This window comes from Tetrao urogallus (assembly GCF_951394365.1).
Source record: "Tetrao urogallus genome assembly, chromosome: 2".
In the NCBI taxonomy this organism is placed as follows: Eukaryota; Metazoa; Chordata; class Aves; order Galliformes; family Phasianidae; genus Tetrao; species Tetrao urogallus.
Window position 1 is genome coordinate 97,644,813 of NC_136814.1, and position 13,863 is coordinate 97,658,675.

General features: G+C 35.0%; 1 protein-coding gene across 1 annotated transcript in view; it reads right to left on the reverse strand.

The window, feature by feature from the left end:
- NBAS (NBAS subunit of NRZ tethering complex) overlaps window positions 1–13,863 on the reverse strand; it is a gene marked incomplete at both ends in the record, with an annotated part of 159,375 nt that overhangs the window by 58,798 nt on the left and 86,714 nt on the right. The window contains 4 exons of the mRNA XM_079550571.1: window positions 1,606–1,940; window positions 2,610–2,860; window positions 6,239–6,349; window positions 10,567–10,796. Of these exons, the coding sequence (XP_079406697.1) occupies window positions 1,606–1,940; window positions 2,610–2,860; window positions 6,239–6,349; window positions 10,567–10,796 (927 nt within the window). The remainder of the gene's footprint in view (window positions 1–1,605; window positions 1,941–2,609; window positions 2,861–6,238; window positions 6,350–10,566; window positions 10,797–13,863) is intronic.

The following is a 13,863-nucleotide window of genomic DNA, read 5'->3' on the forward strand; positions in this document are numbered from 1 at the left end:
TTGGAAGACACCCACAAGAATCATTATGTCCAACTCCTGACTCCACACTGAGAGCACTATTCAAATATTTTTTGAACTGCTGCAGCATCATGCCATAACCACTGCCTGGGCAGTCTGCTCCAGGGTCCAAGCACACTGTGATGTAGAGCCCTTCCCTAACATCCACCTGCCCCTTGCCTGATGCAGCTCCATGTTGTTCTCTCGGGCTGTGTCGTTGTCACCAGAGACATGATTCAATGAATAACAAAAAGTTTTCACTTTTCTGACACTTTTAAGTTACACCACTTGTAGTATTTGTATTCTAGTACAGCAGGAACATTAAAGCAATATGCAGAGAGAAAAAAAAATGACACCTCATGGGAAAACATGAATAAACAGCTCTGTAAAATGAGCATGACGCAGAATAGAGAAGATTTTAAAAAAATCTCCATCATCTTTCCATTTCAGATTAAGTTAGTGAAGACAGTATCTCAAGCTCTTAAGGAAATTACAGAATCACAGAACGGCCTTGGTTGAAAGGGACCACAATGATCACTGAGTTTCAACCGCCCTGCTATGTGCAAGGTCACCAACCACCAGACCAGGCTGCCCAGAGCCACATCCAGCCTGGCCTTGAATGCCTCCAGGGATGGGGCATCCACAACCTCCTTGGGCAACCTGTTCCAGTGGGTCACCACCCTCTGTGTGGAAAACTTCTTCCTAACATCTAACCTAAACCTCCCCTGCCTCAGTTTAAAACCATTCCCCCTTGTCCTATCACTGTCCACCCTCGTAAACAGGGTTTATGTTCCCCCTCCTGTTTTTATGCTCCCTTCAAGTACTGGAAGGCCACAACGATGTCTCCCTGGAGCTTTCTCTTTCCCAAGCTAAACAATCCCAGTTCCCTCAACCCTTCTTCATAGGAGAGCTGCTCCAGCCCCTGATCATCTTAGTGGCCCTCCTCTGGACCCACTCTAAGAGCTCCATGTCCCTCCTGTACCTAAGCAATCTGTTATCACTCTTTTGTGCTTCATAGTAAAGATATATGACAAAGCATAGGTAAAATTTTGTGTTAGAAATAACTTTATAACCAAGTTTCACTGGGCAAAAGTAAAAGGCAGATCTGATAGCTTATGCTACAGACATGAGAGTACATTCTTTCAGTGCTAGGCTTTCAGCCAGATGGAAATTACGACACAGTTTATCATTTAAATTATTGCAGCGCCTGGAAACCATATGCAGTGGCCCAGAACACTTCTCTGTAGAGCATCTTATTCAGTATGCAAAAGACTAGTAGTAAATAGAAGCTTGCAGCACAATGAATTTTAGGATTAGCACAAGTAAAATAAACACATGAGAAGAATATCTTGTCCTCTTCTGAAACAGAATACTGGGACTTTAATGTTCCATGAAAATCTCTCTTATCCCCAGAGCTAGCTCCTCTATCCAAACAATTATTTTTCATTGTATACTGACAGAAGTAAAAAGTGTACATGTATATGCTCATGAAATGATCCTTAAGAACTGTAAAATTAAAAATACCAAATCTTGCTATGAATTTCTCCCTCACAGAATATTAACTGAGCTCTACCTGAAGTTTGAAATTCTTCAAATAGATCCACTTACCTTTGTGACAGCTTTTGAAGAAAAGGTAATTTCATCAATGAATGTGATGATATCATCTGGATCTAGTCTATCAAAGTACTTTGAACACACATCATATGCATGTAGCAATTCATCCATGGTTTCTGGTGTTTTTTTAATGAGATGGTGATCACCATTCCAAAAAAGGTTTTGTAACCAGACAGCATAAAGAGAGCTTGGTGACAGCATACTGCCATCTTTTTTAGGGATTTTAGGAGCCAGTTTGGAAATAGATAAAATATTTTGACTTGTAAGTATGGGCTCCAATGTTTCCAAAGGGTTTTCATTTTCATCCATTAGCTTTTTGTAATTAAGACCTATTGACAAAAAGAAAAAGGCAAACAAAATCGAAGTTATTCAAAACTACATCTTCACATTTCTGTGTAAAACTAGAAAAACTCTCACTTCTCTTTCATTTACAATCATGCATACAGACTAGAGAGGAAAAAGGGAAGAAATAACATAAGGGGATAAATAATGTTGTTTTTTTTTTTTTTTTTTTTTTTGCAGAAGCAGAAGGTAACATCAAAGCAAAAGCACAAAATAAAATTACCCTCTTTACAAAACTGCTTAAAGTTTTTGACAAACTATATAACGTAGACTTTTGAAGATAATATTCTCAAAATTGCTTAAGATGGTTCACACGAAACTTTCAGGCTTATGCTCCAGGATGTCTGTATTTCTACTTTAAAAATTCACTATAAATTATTGCTAATAACTTTGACATGCATCACTGATTCAATTTTTTTTTTTTTTTTTTGCTTGCTACGATGATCAAAATTTCTTGTAATACAAAGAAAAGAATCTTGTAGTAGGCTCCCATAAGGCATGCCATCTACCTAATAAATTACTTACATGCATTTGATATGCTCATTAACAAGAAATTACCTGGCAAGTGTAAATTCAATAAGCATATTCATGTCAGCATAACAGAACAGTAAGTATAGCTAGAAAAACAAACAAAAAATAGGCAGTAGCTCTCATACCTGGTGCAACTGCTTTGAACTTTTTCAGGAGTCTGATGTGAGTTTCAGGCTTCACAGTATGCTTCACAACTTCTGAACAACCACAATTTTCCAGGAGTGTGAAATAATAAAGCAACCGCTGGTGATCTCTACCTTCAATACTTGGGTAAACATATTTCACCATGTGTTCGTATAAGGTTTCGGGACTTGTTTTCAAAGTCTCAAAAAGACCAAGACTTTGTGCTCTTTCTTCTATTTCCAGTGTGGACAACCTGCATTTAGATAGAATTCTGCTTTAAAGATTTGGACATGTCACGAATGAGTCTTCAGCTGAACACTCACGAAGACAGAACACTTACTTGTTTACACAATGAAGTCAGTAAAGTTCAACTTTTCAAGAGATTTTGGAAGTGTAAATACTTATTCTTAAAGGTTTTGATAGTTTCAATTCTTCATAAATAAAAGTAAAGGAGATCTTAAATTTCCTGATCATGTTATCTGCTTACTTGAACATGTAGATTATGGGAGATGCATACTGAAATGGAATTCAAAAAAAGCATTGCAAATCCCTAATTATACCTAAATGTAAAAGTAGACGTACATTCAATGGATGCATATAGGAAGCCCTTAAAAATGACAGATAAACCACATGGCACCTGTAGCTGAAAGATGCTAGCGAATCTTAAGCTCAATCAGTTCTCCTAACCTAGTACCTTGTATTTTCTGCAGAAAATGAGAATTCGTGCATGCTTTGAGAGAGATTATCATTGAAAATTGGTTCCTGCCCTATTTGACACTGTCACTCATGCTTAGAGTATTTAATTTGACAGTTTTATTGCTGTGACTTTCAAACTGTCGTCCATGGAAAGTTATGAAAATGCCAGAAAATCTCAGGTTGACCTCAGCCAGTCTCACATTTTCTCCTCAACTAGAACAAAAATGGATGTATATCAATGAAGTCTCATCTTGAATTTATACATCTATCATCAGACAGGTAACTGAAATCTAAGGAAAGAAGTCACTTATTGATGACTATCACCTTGACTCTCTCCTGCATCCAGCCACAGACCGTATTAGGCAGTATGTTTCAATATGAGATTGAATATCTTTTAACCACATTTTAGCATCAGTACCTTGGAATTGATTAGATTAGAATTCTGACAATTTTTTTCCTCAGTATATATGCCATATATGACACACGTTTCTGTTTGACATTCAAGGAAAACATGTCTAAGCTTCACTCCTAAACATGTGTTTCATACAATAAATACTACATAAGCAACCTCTCTCAGTTTAAAACGAGTATCTGATTTCTCAGGGAGAATATTTTTGTTTTTTCTTTGTCTAGAACTTAGCTCACAATTAGGCTACTAAGCTTGTAAACATCAATTTAAATCTCTAAATTCTTACTGTTTAAATGTTATAGTTCTAGCTCATTAAGGGAAAAATGGACAATATTAATGTAAATGAAGTGCGATTCACACATAATAACAGATACTCAGAACAGATTTATTTCAGGAGAGTGATCTACGTAAGTTTTTCTTTCCATACCAAAAATCAAACTATAGGCTGAATGAATATTAAGCTTTAATTGGCAGAGTGTTGTTGTACGGTTTTGTTTCTTTTGTGTTATTTTTTGGGAGAGGGAGAAGAAGGGTTCATTACACCATTCTGAAAGATTCTGGAATAGAATTCATGAAGACAAAAAATTTCCAGCTGACGAAATCACAGAAGGTATTTTAAGAGTTTGGAAATCAAGTTCGACCAGATCCTTCTAAAAGACACCAGTATTAGTTTTCATTGAATTATATATAGTTTTTCAAATTCAAAGCACAACTGAAAAACATGTTCATTTGTCATCAACTAATCAAAGAAATAGTTAATACAAACGATTTAGATCCTTCATTTGAGTTTGTCTATAAAGGCTGGCTTATAGCAACGCTGCATATTTGGTTAAAGAGATTATGCCTTAGAATAGACTTCATTTCAGAATGAATGCATAATGAGTCATACATTATTAATGCCATAATCCCAAGGCTAAAATATACTCTAATGGCCATACGCTGTCAATCAACTTTAAAACAAGATTATGATACAACAAAACATACTCAGCAGTGTATTATGCTATTATGTATCAATTTGCAAGATTTTGAATTTTATTAGGGAAATAGTTGTTACTTTGTACTTCAGTGATTTCAGAATTCCATGAATACTAACAGACAGAACAAAAAGTGTCGGAAAACTGGTGAAAACACCTTTGGTACTTTAGTCCCAGATAAATCAGCTGGTTCTTTCACATTCACTCCAATGTTGCCAAATTTACACCCCGACGCTCCATTTAGTTTAAAATACTAAATCATGAAGCGGCATCAAATTCTGACAATACAACTTCTCTGTTTTCTAGAGGAAGCAAAGAAAATCCCACAATGGTATTTCAACTTCTCACAGCTTGTACCAAAATCTATCAGGCTTTATTTTTTGTTGGCTTTTTTGTTTTTGTTTTTATATTCTATAAAACATTCTAATGCCTTTTAATCAATAGTTAATGCTGAGATTGAAATAATACTGCAAGCTAGTGCTACTGTCAAGTTAAAATTTGAAACCAACTAATTTCATTATGTCTGTCAGAACAACAGATAACAGCTGCTATATTGCACAGGGGGCTCTACATCACTGTCATCCAAATGCACTATTTCAGCAAGTAACTTGGTCTTTCACTCAACAGGTTTATTTCTCTTTGAATATGCTAAAGAACTTGTATGATTGATAAGATACCAAAGTCTGAAAAGGAAAAAAAAAAAAAAAAAAAAAGACATGAACTAAATGTAGAATGAAAGAGAAGCATCTCACTGATATCAATGCCAGGCATAGCTGGCTGCAGCCTTGTAGTCTAGAAAAATGGCCAAGAAAATGTAGAAAATTATTTCTATTAAAAAGAAGGGGGAAAAGAGGAACTCGGATGGATGAAGAACATGACTGAGAAGCCAAAATTTATTTTGATTGTGATTATTTAGGAGAGTTCAACAAATACAGAAGGAGCTTATAGTTATGAGAGAGATCAATTTTTGTATGGTCTGACAGTGATAGGACAAGGGGATATGGCTTTAAACTAAAAGGGGAGGTTTAGACTAGATGTTAGAAGGGAATGTTTCTCTCAGAGTGGTGAGGCACTAGAATAGGATGCCTAGAGAAGCTGTGGACATCTCAATACTGGAGACTTTCAAGGCAAGGCAAGCCTGATCTAGCAAGCTGGCAACTCTGCCCACAGCAGGGGGATTGGAATAGATTATATTTAAGGTTCCTTCCAACCCAAGCTCAATCAATTCTGTGATTCTGTAAAAGGAATGTTCTGAGGCATGATGTTTTAAAGAATCATTTTCCGAGGAACTGTAAAAACATAAGATACTTTGCTATCACAGACTTGATACTTAAAAGAACAATAAAATGTCAAGGTCTCATTTATAACACGTTTTTATGGCAGATTACAAAAGCATCATATGGAAAAGCCAAACAGAAATCCATAATGTGTCACAATGCAAGAAAAATGAAAACAAACCTATGTTTGCCCCCCAAATACTGCCATTTTCTCGGGTTAGGACATACTTCCATGTAACAGGCTTCTATGTGAACATGCAGGGAAGAAAACTTACCCACTGTCAGTGAATAAAAACTCCAGATGTATCATATAAACTTCCCAAAGTGGAACACTGTATCGCTGAGCCAAAGAAACAGCAATCTTGTACACATTTTCTTCAAGCGTTCTTATAGAAAAAAAGATGTAAAATAGAACAAGGGAAAGTTACACTAAGCTCCTAGAGACATGACAATAAATCATTATCTACATTACAGGAGTAATAATCTTTGTTAACCTTTTTTCTCAAAAACCAGTAAGTTAGTTCTAATCATAGCTAAATAACATTACACAAAGCATGTTTTCTTGCATTTATTTTATATGTTGTTCTATTTGGGGAAAAATTAGAATACATCAGAGAAAGAAGTGTTTTGAAGGCAAGCACTGCTCCATACACACCTTGGTTCTCAGTGGCAGTTGGGTTTCTGCTTAACCTTTTTGCTGTAGCAAAAAGAATTCAGTTTTGCTTTCATTTTGATTACAAAATAAAAAGTGAACAAATGTATTCTATGGTCTAGTATTAAATGGGGAAGTTGGTGGCCCTGCATGTGGCAGGAGGGTTGGAGATTCACGATCCTTGAGGTCCCTTCCATCCCTGGCCATTCTGTGATTCTATATCACAGCTCTTACTTGATTTAGTCGCAACACATTAAGTGTTTTAACACAACTGGTATGCAGGTATGTACAAGTTCACAACCAGAAGCATTTCTAGTATTTGCAGACTTGAAGTGTGAAGGTGTCCAGTTACACTCTAAGTGTCCTAAAAATACCAACAATAGTTTTTGATTTTGACTGCACTTTCCTTTAATAGAACAACCTCTTAAGAGATGAAAGCCTGAAGTTAACTTCATATGAATTTTTACTAGTCCACTGAAGCTATTATCATTCAAATAAATACACGTGGTTCTTGTTCTTACGTTACAGAAACAAAACAAAGCAATTATGGCAAATGCTATTTTTTTCAACCACAAGACAATTCCAAGGAAAACAATGCTTACACATATATGTCAGATCTATTATTTAATTATGAACACTGCTGACCATGTCATTTTAGATTCTTGTTTAAGAAACCATGGAGGACAAAAGGAGGAAAAAACACACCAATCTAATACAAAATATAACGACAACTGTCAGTAAACTATTCTGCAAATTGATATTAGCACCACTTTTCTGCAGATTCACGTTAAAAAAAAATTTACTCCATAAACTTGAGTGGCTTTTACACCTACACAGATTCATTAAATCCTATGAGGGACCAATTCTTGACACATTTTCTGTACCATCACTGCAGACCATTTATAGCAACAAAAGGAAAGCAAGAGAAAAAAAATTATACCTCATGTCCATCCTGTTTTTGTTTCATCATTGAGAAATGCAGATCTATAGCATAATTTGAACTACGCTAAACAAGGCATGATCTTCTCTGCACCCTTAATGATCTAACAACACATTCATACATCTTAGTTCTGATTTTTACACGCTTAATTTAAGGTAGCATTACATTCTATAGTGACAATTGCTGCAAATACTGCTGAATAGGAAGAAAAACGCCAGGAATTAATACAATGCCAAAGATAAAACAAAAACCAACCAACCAACCACAACAACAACAACAACAAAAAAGAGAAACAAATTAAACAATACCCTTCACACATCATGACAATCCTTGGAAAATATCAGGCAGGTTAGTTACACTAAATAATGGATAAGGAAAAAAAACATCAAAAGGAAAAAAATGTGTTTAATATAAATATTTACTGAAATACCTTTAAGAACTCAACTACAGCAAAAGAAAACTCAAAACTACTCTTCTGTCTCTTCTGCTCTTACAGCAACAACACATTCTCTCTGATTTTCAACCACAGTTGAGCTTCATTCCCAGCACTAAATGCCCACCGCTTGAAACTTGCCAGAGAAATTCCCACTGAAGGGTACTGTTATGATTTACTTTCTCACACAATTCTGCACCAGGAGTGGTGCAAAAACAGAAAGGAGAAGCTGTTGTGGATGATTCTTAGCTGTTCTCTCTATGTGACAGCTATGCACAGCACACACAAAGCTTCTGAAAATAAGCCTGCACATTACTACTCAGCTGGGATTTTTTATGACCATCTTCAAGCTCCCAGAAATAGGTATTTGGAAGCTCAGAGTACTTTCCCACCACCATGCTGTTCTGTTAAATCTCTGTTGTACCATATACATGTGCATGGGTGCATGCACAACTGTTGTATGCATCAGTCAGCTACAGAAAGCATTACAACCAGTACTGAATTCAATCATAATGAAATGAGACTGAGATTTCCAGTCCCCTGCCCTCAGATTTAGAAAGCAAAAACAACATTATCATCTAAACTGGAGAAGTGAAATGAAGACTTAAGCCAAGAGCCTTTATTTTCATCTCATATTTGAAGCGGAAAAATAAAATGGAAGGTTACTGCTATTTAAGTTCTGCAGCAGCAAAGCATGAGGGAGAAAAAGCTATGTTTAGACTGGGAACAGAGAAGTACATCAAAACTATACACAATGGTTCAAAAACTAATGTTATTGTTAAAGGCTGTAGCAGACTGTAAGAGGACAGGACCTTCTGGTTCAGTCTTCTGGAATGGGACCTGTTTTGTACTCACCAAAATCATTCAGAGAATTAGCCAAGAATAAGGCCAATGAAAATGGATGGAAATTCTGATCACGTCATAAGTACACAAGCTGCCTAATCTAGAACACTCAAGCATTAAAATCAACTTCTGATTAAAGCATTTAAGCAGAAGTAGAAGCAGTAATGGATTGGGAAAAAAAATAATAATAAAAATCCACAATGAAAAAGCTGGGCCTCAAGTGAAAAATAATTTAGAAAGGTCATACACCGTGGTTGGCCTAAAACTACTGAGGACTTCAAGTTATTACTCCAGAATTTCCATTCAGTCTTGCTCTAGTTTCTCTTATTCTTCCTCTAATATATTCTCGCTATATTCTGCTCCTCTCCCTCCTCCCCCCCCAACTGTAAACTGGTTAAAAACTAATCTTGATTAAGTCCGTGAGGCACCTAGATCTTTAAATGCTTAATAAATAATGTGTAAGATGTTCTAATGAGAATATGTCAAATCATGGAAGATAATACTGAAGTAATATTTAACACTTAAGATAATATTTAAGTAGTTTTAACAAACAAATTGTTTGTTCTAGTGTAAATCTTTTTTGTAAATAAGGTATCATTTCTTCCAGGTGTTGTTTCTGCAAACAGCATTTCATAAAGGATTCAAAACATGAGCCACTTAATGATAATTCAAAAAATAAGCAAGAAAAAAAATGCTTTATTAAATTTGCACAATGTTTTCGTCTCAAAATGCAGATTAGGAGTCAACAGAGAAGATTAAAGCAAGCAAGCTGCAAGTTGAAAAAGTAATTAATTATATCTTTGCAACTGCCTAATAAAGTACCACTCAACTACATGCTACAAAGTCTCATTTTTACTAACCCTATGCCACTCCAGCAGCCATTCAACTGAAATTGCCTTCAAAACATACAGATTTCAATAAATTCAGTGACTGACAACCCTCCCACAGCAGGGTGGTTGGAACTAAATGATCTTTGGGGTCCCTTCCATCCCAAGCTATTCTATGTTTCTATGAAAGTTATAACACCCACAGCTTGAAGAAGTTGCATGCAGAGGATAATAGAAGGCATTTTTAAAACAAAGAGAAATTACTATTCTACAGCTTTTTTTTTTTTTTTTTTTTTTTTTTTTTTTTTTTTCCAATTATGGATAACAAAGATGAGACAAAAGCATTCTAGAAAGTCAGAAAAAAATGAACAGGGAAAGTTTCAGTAATCCCAAATGAATATGAAAACTACCAAATTGGTAAAAATATGATAAATTTTATTTATAATGTTAAATGAATTTAATTAATTACAACTTAAACTCAATAAGAAGCTGAAGTTTGGAGGTTTTCTAATTTCTTTTGCTACAGTGCATCATAAACTGAATCTTAAGCATATCCTAATAGATTTCAAAGAAAGGTTTACAGAAGATCAAAGTAAGAGAACAGACTTCTACTGATGTCCTGATTTCATACATCCTTGATTTTCTTTTTGTCTATTCATTGCTAAAAATGAAGTTAGAGTTCTATCATTAAAATTTACAGATCCAATTCTTTGAATAACGTTTCATTTAAGTGGAGTAGTTTTTTCAGACCCCACTTGTAGCCATGTTACAGTGTAAACATCTAAAAGAACTGGTAACTTATCATCCCATCTAAAGGTCAGCATCATTTTTAATTTGCTTTCCTGCTTCGAGGTTTAAAGTAATTCAATTTGAAAACAAATAATAAAAACTTAATAGACTTTACTTACTCTGCCAATCCTAGTATTGTTTCCCTCTTGTATTGTCCATCTGCTGTAAACCTCTGCACATCTACTCCTTTGCCAAGTCCCTGCAGAATCTGGGCCTGAGTAAAATCCAGTAGTCGTTCATTGTAGTAGTGCAACTGATTTATCAAAGTTGCAATTTCTTCAGGCCAGTCTGCACAGGCATACTGAGTAACATACTGTGTTACCATCTTAATCAGTTCTTCTGGATCAGCCTGTGAAAATAAATGAAAACAAATCTTAAACAAACAAATAAACATCTGTACATTTCTTTAAAAAAATCTATCCTTTTTAATTGATTCCAATGTTCAAAATATTCTTCCATTTTTATTAAATTTCAAGAACAAAATTTCAAACGTGATGTAAGGGAGATTTACTATGAGTTCAAAAATTTCCTTTTGCAGTATCTTACACATGAACTTATCTAAATAAACTAAGACTAATAGATATGTCACTGAATTTGTTTTTTTTAAAACCTTCACTTTTACTAATGTTAAGCTAGGCAACTAAGTTAGAAAACACTTCAACAAGACAAGAAAACTTTGCAATCTCTCCATTATAAACACCACAAATAAGTTTACCCGTAGTAATAGATGCGACTTCAAATAAAAAGGAAACTATACTAAATAGTTTGTTTTCTTTTTCACTGATTTTCTTATTCTTTATTTTGCAGAACTGGTAAAAGGAATAAGCAACGTTTTAACTACTGAGCACCAATGCTGTCAAAGAACAAGTGCTGCAGGATCTGCAAATTACAGACAAGATATATTACTTTATTTCATTTACTTTGTACATTAAAAAGTAAAAGCTTCAAGTAATTAAGTTTTGATCATCGTTAGGACTGCCTTTGTTTACAGAATAACAGAATATCACAAGTAAAAGTCAGTTCTCTGCCTTAGAAATCCAAAGCCGACACAGCAAATCAGAACACGAATCAAATACAGAATACATGTTCTAAGCAAAAAAAAAAAAACAAAACACACAGCTTCTGATTACCTCAACATCTGAGCAGTGGCTACATCTAGGCACTCTCACCTAACACAAAGCTGTGTTTAACACATCACTCAGAACCCTCAACTCGTTCTCTCTTCCACAAGGCTGCCGGCAGCTCAGCTTATCGTAGATCATTATAAACAGAGCTGCAACACACCACTCCTGTACTCCACACACTACAGTGTCCCCAGACCTCATAATGAACCATGATGCTTCACAGCCATCAGCCACCAAGCAACACTTCAGAATGCAAACTGTAGTTGCAACATTTTCCAAAAGAAAAAAAACAAATGATTTCACTGCTGGGATCTTAAAAATTGTGAATGTACGGGACAAATACGCTCTGCATTTGTTATTATAGAATGACTCTGTTATTAAACTTATGAGCATAGGGCACACAGCAGGATGCGTGAAACATTTGAAACTTGAGGCATGCCCTGAACTCGTGTGGATTCCTTGTCATTTTAAATTGATTTTCTATATATATACTTTTTTCCTTTTCAAGTCTTAGCTGACAGGCTGCTCACCAAGTCATATTAAATGCTACAGGGCATCCTTTTTCTCTTCAGATGGTATTTTCCTGAATCCACTAAACATTGCAAACTCATTGATTTTATAAACAACATCAATAGCTCGTTCAAGGTTGTTTAGGAGACTGGTAACAAAATAATAACCCTTCAGAAAAGAGATAGGCAAGCAGAGAAAAGCCTCTACAATGCAACTATATTGGTTGGAAACCAATACACTGCTTATTATATACCCTGGTATCTAATTTTATTTGGTAAGCTACAAAATAGAGCATTGGAGACAGACAAAATCAGAGTAATAAGAAAAACCTGTTTAATACAATTGCCCAAATTCTCTGCACAATCTGCTAAGAAAGGCAGGCATCTCTGACAACTTCTGCAGGAAAGTTTGGTTTCATTTAGCTTTGTTTCCTCTCTCTCCATTACAAAAAGTAGAACCCAGTGTCAGCAGCCTTCTTCCAGTGCACAACATAATGCATTATTCATGAAGAACACAAAGACAATCTTGAAAAAATATTTTCAAACAAGTACAACAGAACAATTCCTTCAAAAATTGCTTCTTAAGAAGATAATTTTTTAATTAAGTTTCATGCACTGTGAAGTTTTTTCACAGTGACACAGAATTTAACTTGAGTATTCACAATAGTAACATAAAAATTACACTAAGTCAAATTCAAACAAGTTTACTTTTGGTCCACCTTCATCATACTGGCCACTCCCAGACTTTAAATTTGAAATTCCTTTTTTAAAAGCAAATTATATCGCTTGATTTCCAAACATAATATTCTGACCAAGTTGCTATTCTCTCATCTGATGCCTATCACTGATGCCAAGATTCATTCTCCATTTGTTACGCTTTCCTAAAAGCATCTTTATGCTATCTTCCACTTCGTCTACTTATGCTTCAAAGGGAACACCTTAAGATTATTTAATCAACTTAATTATGTTCATGCTAATACTTTCATCAAATAGTACCCACAAAGAGGTAATAAGCTTGTCAAGACTGCTTTTTTTTTTTTTAATCAGTGAACTGTCTTTACACTACTTTTCTAATACTCTTTCAAATCATTTCAACATCAAGTTGCAACAAAAATAAAAACACTGAATCAAAGAGCACTTTTAAAAAAACAAATAACAATTCTGACTCGATATGTACTGCCTTACATATTTATGTGTGCAAGGCAAAACAGTGCAACACACTCCTCAAACTAAGAAACAAAAGTACAAAATCTAATCGCTGTTTATTTATATACATTCAAACTAAAGAAAACACAGAAGTTCTTGTTATTCTTTAACTGCAATTCTTTAACTGCAATTCTTTACTAAGCAACGCATTGAACTCTGCACCAACAGAAATCTTTCAATCTAGAGTTGTCCCCTTCCACCCCTGACAAGACTTACAGCTCAACTCCCAGAGTACATGAAAACACCTCAAGAGAAATCTCAAAGCCTGTTACTTCACATAACTGAGATCTGCTGTGAAGTCCTCTATTGCTTTTTTTAATTCCACAAAAACTAACTTTACGCAGTTTCTTGAGACTTATTGGAGTCACACAGTTTTTTTTCCCTCTCAGATATGTCATCTTTTATACTTCTAAAATGCTTTCTTAAACAATGTTGCTTGTACGGCAATTATTAGGCATTCAACACAACCTCACAGAGAAAACAAAGAGGTAAAGTGCTCAGCAGTATCAAACTCCGTAGGAACTTGCAATGTTAAGTATTCATTCTTAAACATTCTTACATTTTCTTTAAATATATT